Source organism: Rasamsonia byssochlamydoides, assembly GCF_041956645.1.
Source record: "Rasamsonia byssochlamydoides strain NRRL 3658 unplaced genomic scaffold VTN77scaffold_7, whole genome shotgun sequence".
Lineage (NCBI taxonomy): Eukaryota > Fungi > Ascomycota > Eurotiomycetes > Eurotiales > Trichocomaceae > Rasamsonia > Rasamsonia byssochlamydoides.
In genome coordinates this window covers 195,562-218,655 of record NW_027192390.1, presented here as the reverse complement: position 1 = coordinate 218,655, position 23,094 = coordinate 195,562, and the positions used below count along the sequence as shown (strand labels likewise).

The following is a 23,094-nucleotide window of genomic DNA, read 5'->3' as shown; positions in this document are numbered from 1 at the left end:
CGTGTGCAAAATGGATTCCTCCGATCCTATCGTGGCCTCCTACGATGTCTACCTCACCGACTCGCAGATCTCGCGCTATGTGTTACAATACCTCGACCGGCCTACAGGCCAAGCTTACGATGAACGGCACGGCCAGAAGCCCACGGTATTCCGACTGAAGCCAAAGACGGGGCTCATTGAGGTTGACGTCCCCATCAACACTCAAGTGAACTACGACGTGAGCAAGGGTCTCAAGTTCGGAGAAGCATTGAAACGCAGTCGCATCACAAACCAGGGAGGGGCGTATGGACTGGCAGGAGGCTTCAATTCGTCTACCGCCGGGGGAAGGGTGAAGATGGAAAGCGAGGATGTGGAAATGATGGATGCGGGATATGACGAGAAGACTGCAAAGCCCCAGGCGACCTCGCTCTTGAAGGTGCAGACTTTGGGTGGGAGGATAAAGGAGCCTCAAGATGGAGACCCTCTTTATATGCTAGGAGCTTTCCGTGGAAGTAAGTCTTTTGTCTCTTTTCTCTACTGGCTTGGTTTTGAGAAAGGAACACGGCTGATGAGCGACTTTTCTTCCCAGAAAATCTCCACCTTTCGCCTGTTTCTGCGGTCGTTCAACTGCGACCCCAACTCCATCATCTGGATGCCGCTGAAGAGCTTTCCTCCAGGACAAGGGCTGCGAGAGCCAGAAAAGACGTAGATGATGACGCCGCTCAGAGAGAGGCCGAAGCACGGGTGATTGATGTGAAGGTCAAGTCGGCAGAAGGCGGAGAAGCCGTCGTGGGGGGCAATATTGAACTATTGAAGAAGATGCAAGATGAGAAGTGGGAGACATATGAATGGGTAGATGCTGAGGTAAGGAATATAATCTCCATATTGGTATATTCTAAAGGAGCGACGCTGATGTGATCTCGAACAGACGGAAGATGCATGGTACACGTACGAAAGCTATATGATCCATAACAACCCTGAAGACCTACCACAACTCCAATCCGCGATCGACGGCGAAGATTATCTTGATGCGATGAGTGCGCCACGGGTCGATCCGGCCCGACCGGAGATGACTGGATGGGCAATGAAACAGAATCGAAAGAAGCAAAAGCAGGCCGCAGCTGTGGCCGAAGATGGGTGATCGACGAAGACCTGTCGCAAGAGATCTCTCCCATTCTTTTCCGTCGCACAGCGATGCGATAAGACGCATAGATACCCGCTTCTTCTGACACGCTGATAACGTTAGAACTTCCAAAGAGGACGGAGTAATAGACCAATATGTTTTCCAAGAGGCATTTACAGAGGCTCTCCAGTCTCTTGACTATGTATTATGCTGCACAAGCTTAGTAAAATCATGTTCGGAAAGAAGCCTTTTCTTGTGCCGGCATTGTCGCGTGCATTTATTTACTCTTTTATCCGTCATGAAGATGAGATTAGAGTATAGACATTTAATTATTTTTATCTAATGTGTTTGCAAGCATGCTCTCTCACTGTGAGCTGTATGCGTTGCCCAGTCCATTGCCGTTCTTTCGGAATTTATGTTTTAGAAACCAAACCGTGGGCGTAGGTCAACAAGGTGGCGTGGGAGGAGAATTGACTCTGTGATTGACTTATGGGATATGTACCCACATTCTGCAGTATGGGACGGGACCTGTAGTCTCGAAAAAGTATCTACTCTGTACTACAGTGATTACTATCTCGACAGCGACGAATCGACGATGGCAAAATCTCAGTGTTGAAGATGAACAATCCATCAACATTCAAGGTGTCATAATTGGCGGTCTGTGGAGCCACGTTGGAAATTGGAAGGCCGTCGAAGGGGAAAAGGGGAAGAGTGGATACCCCGTGATTGCACGTGACTTTATCGGGACCCGGGGTGTCGCGCGACAGGCTGGCTATCTTTTTTTTTCTCGCCATAGATTTTGCTTCCTCTGTTTCTAGTAGGTAGCAGGTATGTTCCTGTTTTCCATCCGGAACTTCTCAACCTCCTAACTCTCCCAACCTATCTTCCTTCTTTTTTTTTTCATCCTCCCTCTCTTCCATTGCTGAAGGAGGGTTTTTTTTTTCTGGAAGTTCAGGTCATTGAGAGCCCTGAACTGTCCTTTCTGCCCAATCGTGAGAGGTTGTCGGTTGGCGGAGGATCGATCGTCTCTCAATTCAATTCTTTTCTCTCTGTCCTCCTGGCAGTCCTTCTCTTTTCTGCATCATTTTTTTCCCCGCCTTCTTCTTTTGTATGTCTATAGTTTATCTATCTTTTCCCTAATTGTTATCTAATCCCTTCGCACATCCTTCCTCCCTCGCCCGGTCGACATCCGAACTGCGTTCCGTTTTGCAGCCATGCTACCTCGGGCAGCTCGTCGCCGAAATGTATTCCATCATTTGCGCCAATCGTCAGAGCAGCTCTCCCTGCCCTGGCATTGTCCAGCGGTATCGAGACTCCATTTTCAGTCAAGTCGACCGGAGTCCATGAGTGGAGCAGCGCCCTCAACTTCCAACGAGCGTGGTCATCGCCGACCATCTTTACAGTCTACTCGGAGCCTGGCAACGGCTGCGGACAATTCCGTCATCGACCATGGTCACCAGAGCTCATTCGAAGATATTAATTATCCAATCTCTGCCAACAAGGACCCTTCCACGCAATGGATCCTTCCTTGGCATACATCCCCCTGGGATCCTTCCATCACTATAGAGGAGAACGCGTTACAGACAAAACCTAAAATTTTAAGAAGAATTAATGGCATTGGCGGTGATGCGTCGGAGATGCTTGCCAATCTGGACGTTTCACTCAAAGTTGGCAAGTTTGAACGTGCCGGGTCCCTACTGAGTCGTCTGTCACAATTCTTCCCTCCAGGGTCCCCTCAGTATTTGGATCTCCATAATCGGTATTTGGAGGCGATGGTTCAACACATGATCGTGACCAGGCAGACTGAACTGACTTGGCCACTACAAAAATGGTTCGAGGTGAGGATGCCGCAAAGTTCTGTGAAGCCAAATGCGACGACGTACGCAATCATGATGCGGATGGCGTTGCGCATGTTACACGGCTCCAGACGAGATCGAACGGTTCGGAGGTACTGGGAAATGGCCAAGAATGATAAAGTCGAGGAGGAGGTCCTTGCGCTTCCGATTTTATCTGAGCTCGACCTGGGCGAGCTGTCCGAGGTAAGTACTGTTTTTTTCTTTATTGACGTAGCCTTGTAACTGACTTTTCATTCCAGATCTGCGCTCCAGATTTGCAGCGAGTAGGTATCGATGACATGGAAGAAGATCATCTGCAGTTATTGTCTGGGAATAACGACACGGACTCTCCTCCTGTGCGCCCGGTGGAGCAAAAAGGCCTGGGGTTGAAGTCTTTAAAGAGAACGCTCTCGGCGTTGTCGAGGAGCTCTGAGGTTCTACTTCCGGAGGATGTCGACACCTCGGACCCGGAAAATCTCAAATTATACCAGCAATTACGACAGCAACGACTGGAGGCGAATGCAATTCAAACAGCTATCGATCGCTGGCGTCAAGAGATGGAGGATATGAGAAAAGCTGGTCTTGGTACGTCCGGTGGAACCAAGAAATTGGGCCAGTTGATACATCAGTGGCATACCGACCTCGTTGCCAAGATCCGGGAGGAATTAAAACTCATTGCCGAGGCCGAGCTAGAAGGCTCGGCGCGCACGATGGCGCACAGGGAGCGTCGCGAGTACGGTGTCTACCTGCGATCTATGGAGCCTGACAAACTCGCTGCTATTACCATCCTCCACGTCATCCACATTTTCAGCCGGGGCGGTGTTGAGAAAGGGTTGAGGCTCTCGTCGATCGTGACGACTCTCGGGAGAGAAATACAAGACGAACTGATCGCACAAGAGGCTTTGCAAAAGCTCAAGCTAGCTGATGGCCAGCGGCAGTGGATGGTTGCCAAGATGCTCGAGACCCGAAAGCAGAAAGCAGGGCGTGGGAAATGGCTGGCCCTAGTGCAGCAGATGAAGGAGACGAACCCTGATATCCTATGGCCAGTCACTGTCCACGCTAGGGTGGGAGGCATTTTGATGGCTCTCCTTTTTGAAGTTGCCAAAACTCCAGTGGTCACGGAACATCCAGACACTAAGAAGCGGGTTACAACCATGCAACCCGCCTTCCAGCACTCGTACGAAGTGTTCAGAGGGAGGCGGGTTGGCTTGATTCACCTCCATCCCGAAGTCAGCGGGCGGCTGTTCCGCGAACCGCCACCGAGTTTGATAGCCCGCCATATGCCTATGTTGGCCGAACCCAAGCCGTGGACTGGATTCCGAGAAGGAGGATACTTGGCCCACCAAGCTCAAATCATGCGTTGCACGCCTGGTGATCTCTTTCAAGAAATGTATATCAAAAAGGCTCTCGCCAACGGCGGGCTTCCGGAGGTCCGTGCTGGTCTGGATGTTCTTGGGAAGACGGCATGGGTCATTAACAAGGACGTGTTTAATGTCCTGGTCGAAGCGTGGAACTCCGGCGAGGCTATTGCCAAGATTCCGCCTCTGGACCCTGATCTCCCCTATCCCCCCAAGCCTTCGGAAAACGACGCCCAAGCTATGAAGGAGTGGAGCCGCACTGTTCGCCAGATCGACAATAAAAGGTCTGGGTTGCATTCATCGAGGTGTTTCATAAACTTTCAGATGGAGATCGCTCGCACGTATCTGAACGAGACATTTTACCTGCCTCACAATTTGGACTTCCGTGGTCGAGCTTATCCGCTGCCATCTTACCTGAATCAGATGGGCGCGGATCATGCCCGCGCTCTGCTGCTCTTCAAAGAGGCGAAACCGCTCGGTGCATCGGGGTTGAGATGGTTGAAAATCCACCTCGCGAACGTCTTTGGGTTTGACAAGGCCAGCCTTCAAGAGAGGGAAGATTTCACCATGCAGCACCTGGACGACATTCTCGATTCGGCCAACAACGGGTTGCATGGCAGGCGATGGTTCCTTCAAGCCGAGGACCCGTGGCAATGTCTCGCAGCATGTTGTGAGCTGAGGAACGCCCTCCGGCTCCCGGATCCGACTCAGTATGAATCCCGACTACCGATCCACCAGGATGGATCGTGCAACGGGCTCCAGCATTACGCCGCTCTCGGTGGAGATGTCCAGGGCGCCCAACAGGTCAACCTGGAACCTGCCGATCGTCCATCCGACGTGTACACTGGTGTGGCGGAGTTTGTCAAGGAGGTAGTCGCGCGCGACGCCGCGGAGGGCAACGAGATTGCCAAACTTCTCGACGGCAAGATCAAACGAAAGATCGTCAAGCAAACAGTGATGACCAATGTCTACGGCGTTACCTTCATCGGCGCGATGAGACAGGTTAGGAAGCAGCTGGTTGAACACTACCCGGATCTTCAGCCGGTCAACGAATGTGCGAAGTACGTCGCTCGATGTATTTTCACCGCCCTGGGTTCTATCTTTAGCGGAGCTCACAGTATCCAATACTGGTTGGGAGATTGCGCCAGTCGAATCAGCACGTCTCTCTCCCCGACCCAGATAGAAGAACTCGCCAAGGAGGCTCTGGACGTTGATCCCAATTGGAGAACCGGCAACCCTAATAAGAAGCTTATGGCGAGAGACTTCGAGCCGTCGAAGATGTTTCGCTCCACCATTATCTGGACCACGCCCCTCGGCTTACCTGTTGTCCAGCCGTATCGCACCCTCAAGACTCGCCGTATCCAGACCTCTCTGCAGGACCTGAGTATTAGGGATCCATCAGCTGACGCTGTCGTCTCCAAGCGCAAGCAGCTCCAGGCTTTCCCACCGAACTTCATTCACTCTCTTGATGCTACTCACATGATGCTTTCCGCAATCGAATGCAATCGACGAGGCTTAACCTTCTCCGCAGTCCATGATTCATTCTGGACACATGCATGCGATGTCGACGTGATGAATGCTGTTCTTCGAGACTGTTTCATCCGTATGCACTCTGACGACATCATCAAGCGGCTGGCGTCCGAATTTCGGATGCGCTACCGCGGCCATCTGTTCCTGGCAAAGATTCCGCTGCAGTCGCCAATTGGAAGAGCGATCGCCAAGAGCCGAAAGAAGAAAGCGCTGGCTCAGCAGCTGCAGGAGTTGTTTAAGGAATATGAGCGGCAGACTCTGCTACAGTCAGATGATCCGGAACTCCAGGAACGAGGCCGTGCGATGGTGACGCCGGCCAGCATCTTTGAGGAGATGGGTGGTAAGGATAGTGATCTGGTGGTGTCGGCCTCGCTGGGCGAGACCGCTGTTGGCTCGATCCCCCATGACATTGAGAGCGCCCAGAAGGCTGCTTTCGGTTCCAACGACATCGACACCAAGGACCCTGCGGTGTCGAGTTTGTTCGCAGACTTCGATCCTCAATTTAGTGAGGCTGGGGCCGACGATTCGATGGAAGGCGAGGCCATGGAGGAAGAAGAACTCGACAGCGAGGATCCTCCCAAGAAGAAAAAGACGCCGCGCAGGCTGGTCTGGTTGTGGCTTCCGCTGAAATTCCGGGAGGTGCCAGAGAAGGGAGAGTTTGATGTCAAGCGACTCAGAGAGAGCAAATACTTCTTCTCTTAACCTGATCCTCTTCTCTTAACCCGATCCGGTCTCGGGTGGATCATGCTGCCTGCCACTCGAGAATCGGTCTGCTGTATTTTTTTTCTTTTGCGTTCTAATTCGGTTTCTGTTTTATGATTGCATACGTTGCCCGGATTTTTCTCCATGATGTGTTTCTGATCTCAATCTTGATTCTCGAGGCATGTGAACAAGACCTCCCCGAGCGTCCTCTTGTCGTCATTGCATGTATATTTATGTGTACCTACTGTTGTTATCTTGGGGACATCGGGTAGATGGGCGTTTTCGGAGTATATATATGTGCATATGTGGGAACATTCAGTTTGATGGGAAAGAGACATGTATCACTAGCATCGCCAAGGAAGAGTGATCTAGAAATGAAGATAACGTAATGAAAGATCTCCACGTTCACAGCCTTCCTACTGACACTCTGAATGTACGGAGTAGTTTGCTTTGAGCGTATGAGTTTTGGTGCCATCCCGTTGCTAGTTTATCTCCCCTGATGCGGTGTCACTCGGCTTCCCAGACAGCTGTCTCTAACCCTGTACAGAGTATCTACCTAGGTACCTACTCCCCGGGCCGTACGGCGTAATTACCTACTCTCGGCAGTCTAGAGTACTATTGCCTACCACCTGGGCAGTCTCTTTAGGAGTAAGGCATGTATCACTCGTAATAGTCAGTCATCTCGTATGTTATGTCTATGTTGGAACTTGCCTGATTGGCAAGCCACCTCATTAATTAAATTAATTTGATTAATCGACCAACCAAACCAACCCAACAAAACTAATTTGATGCAAGACCCGAGCTCCCGCCATCCATTGCTGATCCCCCCGTCCCAGTCTCGCTGCCTGCCTCACTTTGGGTGAGAGTCCGACTCAGTCTCAGATGCGTTATCACCCCGTGCCGTTCCCTCGCCATCGGCCATCCTCGTACGGTAGTAGTTGCTACTAGTTGGATGGATCCTCCCGTCCGACCGAGACAAGCACTCCGCAAGGCTAAGCTGACATGGACGGTCGATTGATTCAGTCAGTCAGTCAATCAATCAGTCTAGATGACTCGTGGACTTCGGTTAACTCTACGTGGAAGACTCGATCGGTGGGGATCAAATAAGAATAAGAATAGGAAAAAGGATTTCTGGAAGATGGAAATTGGCTCCCGGGGATTGTCGTCAATCTCCCCGATCTAGGTAATCTAAGGGTTACTACTATACTTGTTTACGATGCATCCTATTAGATTCACACAGCTAGACAGCTATTATTATTTGGGTATTTGTTCAAGCGGTGTGAGAACACCTGCTGAGAGAACACGTATTGTCCATTTTAAAAGACAGATGAATGTGCTGGCTGGGGCTCAGGGATTAATAATAGCGCAGCATTAAGAGGCTCTCCAGGCTCTCCAGGTTCTCCTTTCGGCAGCTTCACCCCCCGTTGTAACTGACCTGCTACCTAACCGGGGCTGGGCGTTCGTTCGGCTGCGGAAGTGACCGGGGTAAGGGTCTAGTTCTGGTAACTGCAGACCTGAAATGCTTGACCAGTTGAATCCTGGCGAATGGCTCCTTCCCTGCTGGGCCAAGCTCAGGGTCCCCGGAGTCCAGGGTCTTCCCCGCGGAGGAAGGCACGAAGGACCAAGGCAAGACAAATCAGAAACACGCGTTACCACGAGTTACCACGAGTTACACGACAGACCGACTTTCATGACGATCCGGCAGACGAAGAGAGCTGTCGATTCCTCGTGGGAATTAATTAAATCAGGCCCCTACGGTCACTTGATCTCAATCGGGTTGATGATCAACCCCCCAGGAACCGAGCTTGCTACGACTCTGTTCTAGTCCTAACTCCGGTCCACGCCTAGTTTAATTGAGGTGAGGCCGGCATCGCTCTCCAGTTGGTTCCCCGCGTCTGTGGCGTTGGCATCGCTTCTCCACAATGCCCCGCGTTCACCTTGCCCATTGGGGGGCTGCGGAAAAAAAAAAGTCACACAGCTTGAACCCTCCGCTGGTCCTGGACCATGCTTGTGTTCGGCCCCCCGGGGAGAACTGGAGTACTTGAGGACTTCGGACTAAGAGCCTATGACCGGGGACGTCTGACCTGAGGAGGAAATTGGTGAGCCTGTCCTGTCCTGCGGTCCTGTCCGGTCTGCCCTCCGCTGGCTAACCGAAGTCAAACGTCGATACAGGTCATCCTTCTCTCGTTTAGATTCAATCGTGGTGCTTCAATAAAGAGTTACATTCTCTCTCTCTCTTCCACCCCTCCACACTCTTCTCTGCTTGTCTTCTGCTGTGGACTCTCAACGTGGAAAATATATATATATATCCTCGGAAGTCCTGCGGGCCGTCGGCGGTCATCTCCATTGCGTGCTCGGCCATTACCGTGCATCCGACGAACCTGCTCGGATCCTCCGTCCTTGACCTTTGCCTGACGGGGTGCCGTCCGTCACCTCCCTCCTTGGTGGGAGGAATCCTGTTCCTCTCTCTGCGATGTCCTCGCTGCGTCGAGAGTGCCGCTGGAGGTAAAATTGCTGCTGGGTAATGTGCCAGTGAAAAGCCAACAAGAGCGTCTTACTGCTGGTATCTGCCTATGTCGACCTCAATATTCCTGATCGACCAAGACCATGTCTGCCACGCTACAGCAGTTCACGAATCCATACACCTCGTTCACCACCGGCCCTGACACGGCGGCTTCCTCCACGCAGATTTCCCAGTCGCAAACTCCTGGGCTAGACACCTTGGCGGAGGGTTCCCAGTATGCCCTGGAGCAGTTGCAACTCGCGCGACAGGCTGAAGTTAACGCCGCTTCTTCCCATGACGAGGTTCTGAAGTTCAAGGACCATTCCTCCGTATCTGAATCCGCCGCCGGTTTCAAGGTCCCAACGCGCCGGGATTCCATCACCGAGGCGCGTTCCAGTATCCGAAAGAATTCATCTTCAGCTCCCGTCCGCCGACGGATCAGTCGTGCCTGCGATCAATGTAATCAGTTGCGGACTAAATGCGATGGGCAAAGCCCGTGCGCGCATTGCATAGGTATGATGTTCCACCTATGCAGCGGTTGAGGAGAATGCTGACGGCAGACGTAGAATTTGGTCTGACCTGTGAATATGCACGAGAACGGAAGAAGCGCGGGAAAGCGTCGAAGAAGGACCTAGCGGAAGCAGCAGCGAAAGCAGCCGCCGCCGCCGCCGCTACTGCGACAACGGGGGGGAGTAGTACTACGGTTACTAGTACGACTGCTAATGGGAGGGATATCTCGGCCCCCAACGGACGGGAGTCTCCGGATAAACCATCCCCGCCAGATGCCCGGGGTAGATACGACTCGGCCTTCGATCCAACACGTAGCTTCGCAGATTCGCGGTCAAATGTTGCCCACCTGCCTAGCACTTCTCGACCACAGCAAACACCGTCGTCGCAACCGCAACCGCACCAGCAGCATATGGCGGCGAGCATGGACAATCTGCCCATGAACGACTATGGGCAATTGCACGACGTGAACCGTTCCTCCATGCAGATGCCCGACCTGCGATCTCTGCAAGCGTTACCCTCGGCTGCCTCGAATCAACGCTCACCACCTCCTGCTTTACTTCCGCAGGCTTTCAGCAGCGGTTTCCACAACAGCACGTATCCTTTGATGAATCCACAGGAGCAGAATCATGCGAATATCAATGGATATCGGTTTGGAAACTCGGGGGAAGATGCTTCAGCACCGTTCATTGGACTTACTCCGCCCGCTCAATCGCCTGGATGGCTTAACTTACCACCTCCCTCACCTGCAAACTTCCCTTCATTTAGCATGCCCACTGGTGTTGCTAGCACCTTGCGATATCCCGTTCTGCAGCCAGTTCTACCGCATATAGCTTCCTTCATCCCTCCGGCGCTTGCCTGTGACCTACTGGATCTCTATTTCGCCAGCTCGTCCTCGTCGCACCTGTTTCCACAATCCCCGTATGTCGTCGGGTACGTCTTTCGAAAGCAATCATTCTTGCATCCCACCAGACCCCGAGTGTGTAGTCCCGCTCTTCTTGCCAGCATGCTCTGGGTCGCCGCCCAGACGAGCGATGCTCCGGTGTTCACTTCTTCTCCGGCCGCACGCGGACAAATATGCCAGAAACTGTTGGAGGTCACCGTGGGTTTACTCCGTCCGCTAATTCACGGACCAGCTCCGGGCGAGACCTCCCCGAATTACGCAGCCAATATGGTGATCAATGGTGTAGCGCTGGGCGGATTTGGTGTCTCCATGGATCAGCTGGGCGCTCAAAGCAGTGCGACCGGAGCGATCGATGACGTGGCTACCTATATCCACCTGGCCACTGTCGTGTCGGCGAGTGAGTACAAAGCCGCCAGTATCCGCTGGTGGGCTGCAGCCTGGTCACTGGCACGAGAGTTGAAACTTGGCCGGGAGCTGCCACCCAACCCGTCACAACCCCGACAAGACGAGCGGGATGGCGACGTGGACATGGATCTCGGGAAACATCATCAACATCCTACGCAACCCGCGATCCCGCTGGCGGGCGGTGCGGCCAGCACGAGCGTGCAAGTGACGGAGGAAGAGCGCGAGGAACGCCGACGCATCTGGTGGCTGCTCTATGTGATGGATCGTCACCTCGCGCTCTGCTACAATCGACCGCTGACTCTGTTAGACAAGGAGTGCGAGGGCCTCTTGCAGCCGATGAATGACGATATCTTTCAGGCGGGCGATTTCGCCAACGCCGGATATCGGCGAGCGGGACCGCCCTTCGAATGTACGGGCCATAGCATGTTTGGATATTTCCTGCCGCTGATGACTATTCTGGGCGAAATCGTCGATCTGAATCATGCGCGAAACCATCCTCGGTTTGGCGTGCATTTCAGAAACCCCAGTGAATGGGAGAGTCAGATAGCGGAAATAACCCGCCAACTGGATGTGTACGGACAAAGTCTGCGAGAGTTTGAGGCTCGTTATACCAGTAGTCTCGGTCTCGGCAACGAAGCTGAACAGGGCTTCGACGGCCCGTCTCTCGACCATGTCAGTCCGTCTGGACGGTCAACCAGCACGGCGGGATCGCGAGTGAATGAGTCACTCATGCAGACCAAGATGGTCGTTGCATACGGAACTCATATTATGCATGTTTTGCATATTCTGCTGACCGGCAAATGGGACCCTATCAATTTGCTCGACGACAACGACCTCTGGATTTCCTCGGAATCATTCATCACCGCCATGGGCCATGCTGTGCAAGCAGCCGAAGCAGCGGCCGACATCTTAGAATATGATCCCGAACTGAGCTTTATGCCGTTTTTCTTTGGCATCTACCTCTTGCAAGGGAGCTTTTTGCTGCTCTTGACAGCGGACAAGCTGCAGGGGGACGCCAGTCCCAGCGTTGTCAAGGCGTGTGAGACTATCGTCCGTGCTCACGAAGCTTGTGTAGTGACTCTAAATACAGAATACCAGGTACGTGGCTTTTTTTTTCTTTGAACTTGACGGGAAATTAACTCGTCGCAGCGCAATTTCCGCAAGGTCATGCGATCAGCTCTCGCGCAGGTCCGCGGACGTATCTCGGAAGATTTTGGCGAACAGCAGCAACGCCGACGAGAAGTACTCTCCCTCTACCGCTGGACCGGCGATGGGACTGGCCTTGCTTTATGATGACTTTTGAGCGTGTGTCTTCTCTGTTTAGTATTGACAAACGATCGATATGACTCTGACGGCTGGTGATGATGGGCATATCCTATATGCTATTGATGGCCCGGGCTTTGGAGTTTCAAAGGATCGAAAAAGGCTGCGAATGAACATTTCTCCTCCCTCCTTGTTTCCTTCCATTTCCCACCATATTCCCATGTTGGTGTGTTGAATGATTGTCGACGGCAAGATCAGATCCGTCGGGTGGTGGCAGGCCTTTTTTGTCCAATTGGTTCTTGCTATATTTCTTTTTGTTCTGGAAATACCCCTGTACAGTACCTTATTCTGTGGGATGTTGTCTGATGTAACCAGAGAGGGTCTTATAATTAATTATATATACTAAGAAGAGCTGTCTTCTGTTTTCACTTCTTAAGCTCCTTTCTAGTAGGTTCTTACAAATTAGAAATCCCTTAATTTTAATCAATTGAGTTATTACCTGGATCACTGGCGCATCCTTCGGCACAAGTGTGGATTTTGATCTGCAGGTAGTCATTGTCACTGAACCTATCACCAATTGATATCGCAGGCCTTCACGTGGTATGACGTACTCGGCATTCGGTCTGCTTATCTAAGATATCGGGCTCCACTCATCTCGTCCGACGAGACGAAACATTACTATCAAATCAACAACCGTTGGCCAAGCAGGGTTTAACTCATTGTGCATGTTAACGAAAACTCAATGATACTAATATCTTCACATCAGCACCAGCTGTATGAGTGTTCTTCTCTTTTTCCAGTGAAAGAAAGGGACAAGCGAAAACCATGACGGCCCTCGTCTCCCGAGCATTTCGGTTCCGAAGGTTTTCTCCCCCGGTGGCTGTCCAGCATATCTCCAAACGACATCTCGGAATCCCGCCTCAGTTTCTCCTCGATGACTATATCCCGCGGTATCAACTGCTGAGCGAGGTCGATGCGGCCAAGAAGCGGTCTCTCGCCTATGCGCATCTGCGCAACTGCAATCTCTGCCCGCGCCTCTGCAGCGTGAATCGGTATGAGCAGACGGGCGTGTGTCTGATCGGGGCCGAGACGGCCAAGGTCAATGTCATTGCGCCGCATCGCGGGGAAGAACCCTGCATTCAGGGATATAATGGAAGTGGGTCGGTGTTCTTTTCGGGCTGTAATTTGCGGTGCGTGTTCTGTCAGAATCATGTATGTGATCAATCAATTCCTTTATGTAATTAATGATTACTTACGGCTACAGGATATTGCCCACCAACGAAATGGATTTGACTTGACTCCCGAGGAGCTGGCGGAGTGGTATATCAAGCTGCAGCAGGTCGGGAATGTGCACAACATCAACCTCATCACGCCCGAGCATGTCGTGCCGCAGGTGGCACTCTCCATCCTCGCCGCCCGCGATATGGGCCTCAAAATCCCCATCATCTACAACACTTCGGCGTTTGACTCGCTGGCGTCGCTGCAACTGATGGACGGCCTGGTGGACATTTACCTGCCTGATTTCAAGGTCTGGAAGAGCAGCACCTCGAAACGGTTGCTGAAGGCGGATAAGTACACCGAGACGGCCATGGAGAGCATCAAGGAGATGCACCGACAAGTCGGCGACTTGTGCTTTACCTCCGATGGCATCGCCAAGAAAGGCGTTCTCGTTCGTCACCTCGTCATGCCTGGCAAGGAGGACGAAGGACGGGAGATCATGCGGTGGTTGGCCGAGAATGTCTCCAAGGACCTGTATGTTCATATCATGGAACAGTATCACCCGGATGCGCACGTTGGCAAGAAGAAACGAGGCCGTAGTCACGGTGCGGATGACTCGTCAACCGACTCTTCCGCTGGTGATGGTGGTGTTCGCTATGCGGATATCAACCGTGCGGTCACGGAAGAGGAAATTGGCAGTGTGAGGAAAGCTGCCGAGGAGGCTGGCCTGTGGAGGTTCTGCGACGTTTCTGAGCATGGCGGGTTTCATCTGTGAGGGAGATCATGCTGGTTTAATCAGCAAAGGCTTGCTCATACTCGGATGTTGATCTGAAAAGTGATCATCTGGTACGACTTCAGTTCAGGATGGTCTCCGATCACGGCACTGCTTCGACCAATATCAGCCTGCTGGACTATCCTTCCGTGTCCAAAAAAATTGATGGACAAAAAAAAGCTCACATCCTCACTGATTTCTCAGTCGAGGATGCTACGAAAACCCCGCCTATGCGATTAGGGCGGGCAGGGTTTTACTCAGGCCAGATCACTTGGTGATGTTGGGAGATTTTGGTAATTACCGCACCCCCTCAACCATCACGGCCGTGTTTCGAACTCGAGGCGTGCAGCGTAGTCAGCAGACAGCCAGGTGTTGTCTGCACCTAGCTTGACTGACTAGGCCACGCCCCAGGTTCTTGTTGTGGAGTGAAGGGAACTCATGATCCATATGTTGCCTGATAAAGGCGGTCACTCGGTCAGGTGAGACCAGTTGGCCATACTGCAACAGGAGAGCTGCAGACTTGCCAGGTACCTATAGAATTATCTAGCATCTGCACTATCACTGCTGATCTCAGATGCCATCGAAACAACATCCAGTGGGGCCTGCGAGTGAGCCAAAGATGCACATTCATACTAAGCCAAGCCATACCAGAGACTAGCATCTGGAGACCCCAGCCTTTTCTATCTTGCCTTTTCATAACCCTTGCCATTCGATATTATTCTTATGATATCAGCTCTGAACTTTTCCAAGATACCCCTCAGATACAGCATTACTGAATATTCTTTTTGCTTCGTGCGCTGTACATCAGGTGGACAGTACTTCTTTACGGAGCAAAATTAGGAAATTAAGAAAAAGAAATTACTTCTCTTCATATAGTCCCAATGCTGCCAAATTATACTGATTTTATGGTAAATATTCAAGCAGGAGAGAGTATATACTATTACTGCCAATGTTGTCATTGGGAGCAAGCTTATTACCCAAAGTGGACAGGCTAAGTTCTGCTCCACATTTAACGATGGGGTACTCCGTACCTAAGCTAGACTAGCATGAGGTTGCCCGCAGCTGCATTACATACGCTCCGCTCTGCCCTTGTTGCTTCACATTTTCTTTCCTTTTCTTGTATTGAACAAGCGCCTTTCACAAGGGAAGGCAAAAGTATCGTTCTCTCCGCCGGCATTTATATAGAAGGCCAAGAAGGAATGAAGCCCCTCATCGCCGTGCCGGCGGTCACCGCGCTCGCCTACCGCGCCTGGTCCCGCAAGTCTCTCACTCCAGCGGGCCTGGTTGCGGCCATCCTCACAGCTATCGTACACGCTGTCCATCCATGGTCGGCACCTTTTTTCTTGCTGGCAGTGTTCTATCTCGGCGGGACGACTGCGACGAAGGTACAGTCCAGTTCTTTCTCTTCCCGCTATTGCAGTGATGTGATCGAGTTTGATTCTAACCCGGGATTTATACAGGTCAAGCACGATGTCAAAGCCCAATTGACCTTGTCCGCGTCTGGCGCGGCCGGCGGCGAAGGCGCTCGAACGCATATCCAGGTTTTGGCGAACTCGATTGTGGCGTCGGTGCTGGTGTTGTTGCATACGCGGTTATTATGGGTACAGCAGTCCTCGTCGCCCTCGGGGAAAAACACGCTTTGCTTCTCGTATGGCGCTGATGTGGCGGATTTATTGGTCGTGGGGATTGTTGCGTGAGTTTTTAAAAGGAAAAGCAGAGAGAGGATTTAGCTGATCGATTGTCCTGCATGTTAGAAACTACGCTGCCGTCGCAGCAGATACGTTCTCCTCCGAATTGGGGATTCTTTCCAAGTCCAAACCGCGCCTCATCACCTCCCCCACCTTGCGTGTTGTGCCGCCTGGCACCAACGGTGGCGTCACTGCGACGGGTCTGCTGGCTGGTCTTTTTGGCGCCTTTACCATCGCGGTAACGTCCCTTTTACTTCTTCCTTTCTGCAGTGACGGACAATATGGATGGGGGTTTAAGGAGCGTGCTCTGTGGGTAGTTGCGGTGACGCTGTGGGGTGGACTGGGCAGTATTGTGGACAGTTTCCTTGGAGGATTGCTCCAGGCTAGTGTGCTGGATAAGCGGACGGGCAAGATTGTCGAGGGCAGTGGTGGGCGAAAGGTGTGCACCCTCGTACCTGATAGTCTCTCCGTCGTTATCCTTGTTGCTGTCTAACGTAAAAGGGAAACTGGACGCTGACTTATTGAAACAGGTCCTTATCCACCCTTCATCGACCAAACCTTCTACTACCGTCAACAGTGGCCTAGATCGAGACAGCAGCAGCATCCGAGCCACAGAGTCTGTTTTCAACACGGCCACGCTGCAAGGGACCAGAGTTACCGGTTCATCGGCAGGATCACGACCGGGCCATGGCAGCAGCTCTGTCACCGAAGAAGAGCATGAGCGTGAGAGCCGTCGAATCGAGAGTGGATACGACCTGCTCGATAACAATGGCGTCAATGTCTTGATGGCGACGATAATGAGCGTGGGAGGCATGGGCGTCGCTAGCTATGTCTTGGACATCCCTTTGAGTGGTATCTTGGCCTATCTGAGTTAGGTTCTTTTACCATCTAATGATGCTTTTTGGGAATATAGTTATGAGGACTCAAATCTAAAGTTCTATTTTGAATGATCGGTGGCAGATAATGTCTTTTCTAGAGTCAATACCATGGTGATTGAATATGATTTTCTGTAAGCGTGTCCATTGGCCATGACAGATGACCGACTCTCTACCGTACCTTGTCCTTTTACACGTGTGCTTGGTCCGTGTAACTAGGACTAGTTAAATATTATCTCAGCAAAGCCATACTCCGTACAGATCCCTCCTCACGGATGACAGATCATTGGCTCACCCTGTCCCATTTTTCAGCTTCAACAGCCGAGAAAGCCGCCGTCAAAAGCTCAGACATCCGGCCCTTCAGATGCTGATATGCTATTCGTACAGTGTGCCGTCCCTGCGATGTGAGTGGAACGTCACAAAGCATCTAGGCCTACATAGCTGCACCCTGGCGGGGGAGACAAACAAGGCAAATGAGGCAAACAACCCATTTGCGCAGCTCTCCGCAAGCTAGGTCCCCTAGCTCCCCTGTGTCCACGAGCATCGCGTCGGAGGTGGGTTAGTACAATAATGACTTCTTTAATTCTGGAACTCCCGTGTGGTCATTGGAGCATACCTGACTGTATCGGTGCATCCTGATCAGACGCTGAGGAATCAAAACACCATAATTGGTGTAGATACACGGCTATGCACGGGATCCGAGTTTGCATTACATACCTACATCTTCCTCGCATTCAATCGCACCCAGCTGGGTATGTTTGTTTTCTCCACTCGACCCGTAAGCTAATCATGAGCCCTGGAACAAGGCACCAACGTCAACACTCGCATCAAGAGATCCGCCCAAGGACCAACCATGATCCTGCGTGCTTACTCGGACAAACTTAACCAATCCATGGTTGTGGGGGTAGACTGAGCTGATCACTTTGTCGACGCGATGATTCCACGTCGTCGAGTCTAAATCCTTGACAAACATAAGCAATGGTCAATTTGGTCGGATAATACTTATACTCCCATTGCTCAAGCTCACGCAGATCCTTTTCAGCTTTGTCTGCATCTTACTGCTCTTCAGTCGAAGATTCATCTACGCGCCCAGCATGTCTCCAGCACTGATCGCTGACACTGTCAACATCATTGACATCCGCTCCAATGACTTGGGCGTCTCTTCAGGCAATGCGATCTACGACGGTCTCCATGGCAAGCCACGGTCATTGCCCACCGTCCTCCTGTACGACACCAAAGGACTTCGACTGTTTGAAGAGATCACGTACCTGGACGAGTACTACCTGACGAATGCAGAGATTGAGGTTTTGACGGCTCATGCAAGGACAATCGCCGAGAGACTGCCGGATAATGCGCAGCTTATCGAGCTGGGTAGTGGGTGTGTTTTCTCCGGCGCCACTGGCCAAAGCTGATGTTCCGACCGGGCGTCTTCTCACTTCAGATTTTTTTTAACAGAGCTCTAGGAACCTGCGGAAGATCGAGATTTTGCTCAAGGAATTTGAAAGGATCCAGAAAGACGTGGACTACTATGCCCTCGACCTCTCGCTGGAGGAGTTGAACCGCACGTTTGCAGCCATCTCCCCCCAGACGTACCATCACGTCCGTTTCCATGGTCTCCATGGCACGTACGACGATGCTCTGGACTGGCTGCAAAACCTGGAAAATCGGACACAGCCCACGTGTGTCCTGTCGATGGGTTCTTCCCTCGGGAACTTCCGTCGCTCTGAGGCTGCAGAATTCTTGGGCAAATTTGCCAGACTTCTCGGCCCATCTGACTCGGTCATCATCGGTCTAGATGCGTGTAAAGACGCAGACAAAGTGTACCGAGCTTACAATGATTCAAAGGGTGTTACACACCAGTTCTACCTGAACGGACTGTCCCATGCCAACGCCATCCTGGGTTACGAGGCCTTCAAGCCGGGACAATGGGAAGTGGAGTGCTCCTTTGACAAGGTCAATGGCTGCCACCAAGCTTTTTACGTCCCCACCCAGGATGTCACCGTCAATGGCATAAGCCTGCAGAAAGGCGAGAAGATCCTCTTTGAAGAAGCGTTTAAATATGACCTGCATGAATGCGAGAAATTGTGGCGTGATGCGGGGCTGATCCCTGTGGCTGCATTCGGAAATAGTTCTAATGATTATCGTGAGTGTTCCTTATCTTTGGAGCTGATAAGATCTCCACACGTGTTCTAGACGCCTCGGGCACGCACGGGCCAACTTCTACTAATACGTCCTAGATATTCATATGCTTTCGCCGGCCTCCCTTTACTTGCCCACCAACCCGAGAGAGTATGCCGCTCATAGTATTCCGACTCTGGAGGAGTGGAGATCCCTGTGGACGGCTTGGGATATTGTGACCAAATCTATGATCCCGCAGGAAGAGCTGCTGTCCAAGCCTATCAAACTCAGGAATGCGTTGATATTCTACCTGGGACACATCCCAACTTTTCTTGGTCAGTAATAACATATATTTGCTTCCTACTCGGTCAATGCTAAGCTGACGGATGAAGACATCCACTTGACCCGAGCAACGTGTGGCAAACCGACCGAGCCTAAAAGTTACCAGCTGATTTTTGAGCGTGGGATCGATCCAGATGTCGACAACCCTGAGCTGTGTCACTCTCACAGTGAGATACCTGACGAATGGCCACCACTGGGCGAGATCTTGAACTACCAGGAGAGAGTACGTAGTCGAGTGCAGTCTATCATGAAGACTGACGGCCTGCAAAAGAATCGACTCCTTGGCGAAGCCCTTTGGGTCGGCTTTGAACATGAGGCCATGCATTTAGAGACCTTCCTCTACATGCTGCTGCAGAGCGACAAGACTCTTCCTCCTCCAGGAGTCAGAACGCCAGACTTCAAAGGGATTGCACTCGAGGCTCAGAGAAACACCAAGTCAAGTAAATGGTTTTCGATTCCCCAGCAGACTTTCACCATTGGATTGCAAGACGCGGACCACAGTAAGGTACCAGACCAGTCTTTTGGCTGGGACAATGAGAAACCACAGAGAGTGGTCACTGTGCCGGCTTTCGAGGCTCAGGGCCGTCCCATCACGAACGGGGAATATGCAAAGTACCTAGAGATCAACCATATCGATGAAATTCCAGCGTCTTGGGTGGTTGACGGCAATGGGAATCATGTAAATGGAACAGACGAATTCATCTCCAAGTTCTCCGTGCGTACTGTATTCGGAGCAGTGCCTCTGGCGTGGGCTCTTGACTGGCCCGTGATAGCGTCATACGATGAACTGGCGGGGTATGCGAGATGGATGAATTGCAGACTTCCGACGTTCGAGGAGGTGAGGAGCATCTATAAATACTCCGCATCTCTGAAGGCAGCCGGCAATGGCGTGATTCCCGTGAGCAATGGTGTCAAAAGGTAAGACCCTGCCATTGAAGAAGTATTTGTAATCCGAACTAACGCGATAATTAGCAACAGGACCAATGATGACGCACTGGGCGAGGGCTATCATGAACGAAATCCAGCCAAGCCCCGAGCCCCAGATCACCAGCCTGTACAACCCCTCTCCGCAGAGACGGTGCCGGTGTTTGTGGATCTCGACGACTGCAACGTCGGATTCAAACACTGGCACCCGATCCCCGTCACCCCGGACGGCGACAAGCTGGCCGGCCAGGGGGAACTGGGAGGCGTCTGGGAATGGACCAGCTCGCCGCTGAAACCGCATGAGGGGTTTGAAGCGATGGAAATATATCCGGGGTATACCGGTAAGCACCACACTCACTCTCAGTCTCTCCTTTTTTTTTTTCTTTTGGATATGTATGCTGAATATGTCATGACAGCGGACTTTTTCGATGGAAAACACTACATCGTCCTCGGCGGTTCCTGGGCAACTCACCCTCGAATCGCAGGCCGCACGACATTGTAAGTAAGAAGGGCCGCCTTTTTGCTACTTATTGCTAACTAGCTTGTTTCAGTGTCAACTGGTACCAGCACAACTATCTCTATGCCTGGGCAGGAGCGCGTCTGGTGCGGGATTTAGTCAACTAGCTAGCTGAATGAAGAAGATTGTTGAATCTGAATCGATGTGAGGTTTTACCAACTTACATCGTTTCGGTTACTTTTTTCCTCCTGTATTCTTGCTGTTGTGGATGTGGATCAAGTAATGGCATCCTAGTACTCGGATACAATACTCCGTCAAATGGACAGGGATGGGTTCCTGTTACTTACTTACTTGCTTACTTCTTGCCATGCATGTCAATTCGTAATCTATGGACACACAAAGACGTTCGTTTTTCACAGACATGACAGCGCAGAATACACGCTCTATTTTCTTTTTCTTTTCCTTCTCGATCAAGCTCAGTCAGATTCAGCCAGACTCGGCCTAGGTAAGACGACAAGACGGCAAGACTGACTATCTAGAAAGGACATTTAGGTACAGCACAGCACATTAGGCTGATTACTCTCCAGGCTCAAAGAGGGAAAAAATAGACAATCCAGTATTATGCGACCCATTGATAGAAAAAGCGGAATCCGTCATTTCTCGGCAGCAGTCATGATAGCAGCAAATCAAGAAGAATACACACCGAACTCCCATATCGCCAGCCCAATAATAGATCAAGACTCAAGTCGAGTGTGAGAGGTCGTTATGACTGATGATAGAAATCATGAGCTCTCATTGCGGAGACCCGGGAGGACTTTCTCGACTCAAGTCGAGAGAGAGTCTGCCAGAGGCTCGCGCTCACTCCTCCTCTCTTCCCACCTGACCATCCTCCATCTCTTTGTCAAGCAAATGAGAAATTCTTAGGTTTCGAGGAGAAACGTCTCTTACCAGACACTGGAAAGGATCGTCTTCACTGTTAGGTCCCTGTACAAGCTCTTCAAGCCTGTCCACGTTGCCCAACCAAAGAAATGCCCAGCCAGTACACGAGATCTTTGGATTCGCTACCGATTCTTTAGAGTCTTCTCTAACTGTTCGATCAATCTAATACGATTCGGGTCTCTAAACTCTGCTCCGGGATCTCGTTCATGGTCTGGAGGACGCACGGGTAGCCCCACGTCGGCTGACGCCATGTTAGAAGCGACAGACGTAAACGGCCAAAGTTTTCGAATGAGATAAGGAGTGGTCAAGTCGGGTCCAAGCAGACGCGGGTGATGGAACTGATAGTGTCGAATGCTAAGTGCGGAGAGAGCGGGGCGATATGATCGGGGGTCGATGATCGCCGTTGCATCGAACTAGCTTCTCTTGGATTAGCGCAAACTGCTACTACGCAGTCACATGCACACCTTCACGAAAAGGGCATTCGGATACTGAGAAGAGGGGAGGAGGAAGGAGGAGGTACAACCTCCAGGCCAGGGGACGTTCTTATATAGGTCATCCCGGCCTAAGCGAGCCTACCTGACGACCACCAGATCACCCCTACCCGGCCAATGGGAGCGCAGGATCACTCGCTTACAACACAGTGCGTTTTCTTTGTTGCCGCAAATTTGTTGATATTTACTGGTTAAACTGCCATATCGGCCTGCAAGTTAATATTCGCCCTCAAACACGCGCTCTGGTTGGTCGATCAAGTAGTCTACTGTAGATAATGATCCATACTAAATAAAATCAAGCAGTATAGTGTGTCAGGGCTCATCCGCTTTCGTCAGAGGCTGGCTGACTGCAGTGAGTGACTCGTGAGTCTGTGACAAATATTCACCACTATCCATCCATAATCATATTTTAGCCTGTAAAACTCTGTACTCTCAAGCATAATGGTGCAGTAACAAAGTCCTTCCTTACCAAATCCATTTCAGAATTGTCGTCAGCTCATCAGTCTAGGACGATAGAATTACAAGAGGGTAATATCAAGGACCAGAACAGGTATATGCATATGCATCCAGGGAGATTATGAGTGTGACCTGCTACGCTGTTATCAATATCAAACAAATCCTTGGAAACAAGCTCAAGTCCAATACGAGAGGGATGAATGAATGGTGCCATGCCTATAGCACTTAGATGAGGTGATGTGATGGATGTTGAAGTTTGGCTGGCAAAATCATGCCACCAGATCCAGCCAGATCCAGATCTGGGAATATTCCCACCACATGGGTAAGTAAGAACCAACTGCATGCTCGTGTTGCAAGACTGGGAATGTGATATGGCATGAGATGGTATAAGAAGGAAATCCAAGTACAGGACCTTTCGACTGTCGACCATTGGAGTCGACCAGGTGATGGTCCATACCTATCCACTGTCTGCTGTCACTGTTCACTGTCCACTGCCAATCCCAATCACACGCCAGAAAAGTAGGTATCTTGCAAGTATCCACAGTGCTGAGCCTGCCACATGTTATTGTTAATCAAGTCGGTCTACTCCGTACGGGGTTAGTTATCATAGGGAGGTGCGGTCTGATGACCGCGTGGCCTGCAGGGGTTGAGGAGGAGCTTGGGCATTGCCACAGAGCCACCTAGCTAGGTAGGTAGGTAGCTGGT

At 51.4% G+C, this 23,094-nt stretch overlaps 6 protein-coding genes across 6 annotated transcripts; all 6 read left to right on the top strand.

Moving 5' to 3' along the window:
• Positions 1–10: 10 nt before the first annotated feature.
• VTN77DRAFT_8199 (uncharacterized protein) lies at positions 11–1,120 on the top strand (the record flags this gene model as incomplete). The annotated part of the gene is made up of 3 exons (XM_069424670.1): positions 11–491; positions 569–843; positions 908–1,120. 3 exons carry the CDS (start codon positions 11–13, stop codon positions 1,118–1,120), a joined length of 969 nt encoding a protein of 322 aa, XP_069280961.1.
• A 1,325-nt stretch (positions 1,121–2,445) lies between these two features.
• VTN77DRAFT_8198 (uncharacterized protein) lies at positions 2,446–6,527 on the top strand (the record flags this gene model as incomplete). The annotated part of the gene is made up of 2 exons (XM_069424669.1): positions 2,446–3,141; positions 3,198–6,527. 2 exons carry the CDS (start codon positions 2,446–2,448, stop codon positions 6,525–6,527), a joined length of 4,026 nt encoding a protein of 1,341 aa, XP_069280960.1.
• A 2,607-nt stretch (positions 6,528–9,134) lies between these two features.
• Positions 9,135–12,139, top strand: VTN77DRAFT_8197 (uncharacterized protein; the record flags this gene model as incomplete). The annotated part of the gene is made up of 3 exons (XM_069424668.1): positions 9,135–9,543; positions 9,597–11,944; positions 11,996–12,139. The coding sequence occupies 3 exons, from the start codon at positions 9,135–9,137 to the stop codon at positions 12,137–12,139; spliced, it is 2,901 nt and encodes a 966-aa protein (XP_069280959.1).
• A 795-nt stretch (positions 12,140–12,934) lies between these two features.
• On the top strand, positions 12,935–14,102 carry VTN77DRAFT_8196 (uncharacterized protein; the record flags this gene model as incomplete). Its single annotated transcript, XM_069424667.1, has 2 exons — positions 12,935–13,321; positions 13,374–14,102. 2 exons carry the CDS (start codon positions 12,935–12,937, stop codon positions 14,100–14,102), a joined length of 1,116 nt encoding a protein of 371 aa, XP_069280958.1.
• A 1,196-nt stretch (positions 14,103–15,298) lies between these two features.
• On the top strand, positions 15,299–16,662 carry VTN77DRAFT_8195 (uncharacterized protein; the record flags this gene model as incomplete). The annotated part of the gene is made up of 4 exons (XM_069424666.1): positions 15,299–15,484; positions 15,560–15,792; positions 15,854–16,226; positions 16,318–16,662. The coding sequence occupies 4 exons, from the start codon at positions 15,299–15,301 to the stop codon at positions 16,660–16,662; spliced, it is 1,137 nt and encodes a 378-aa protein (XP_069280957.1).
• Positions 16,663–17,756: 1,094 nt separating this feature from the next.
• Positions 17,757–20,670, top strand: VTN77DRAFT_8194 (uncharacterized protein; the record flags this gene model as incomplete). Its single annotated transcript, XM_069424665.1, has 7 exons — positions 17,757–18,040; positions 18,126–18,805; positions 18,900–19,115; positions 19,173–20,040; positions 20,095–20,387; positions 20,463–20,544; positions 20,598–20,670. 7 exons carry the CDS (start codon positions 17,757–17,759, stop codon positions 20,668–20,670), a joined length of 2,496 nt encoding a protein of 831 aa, XP_069280956.1.
• Positions 20,671–23,094: the final 2,424 nt, after the last annotated feature.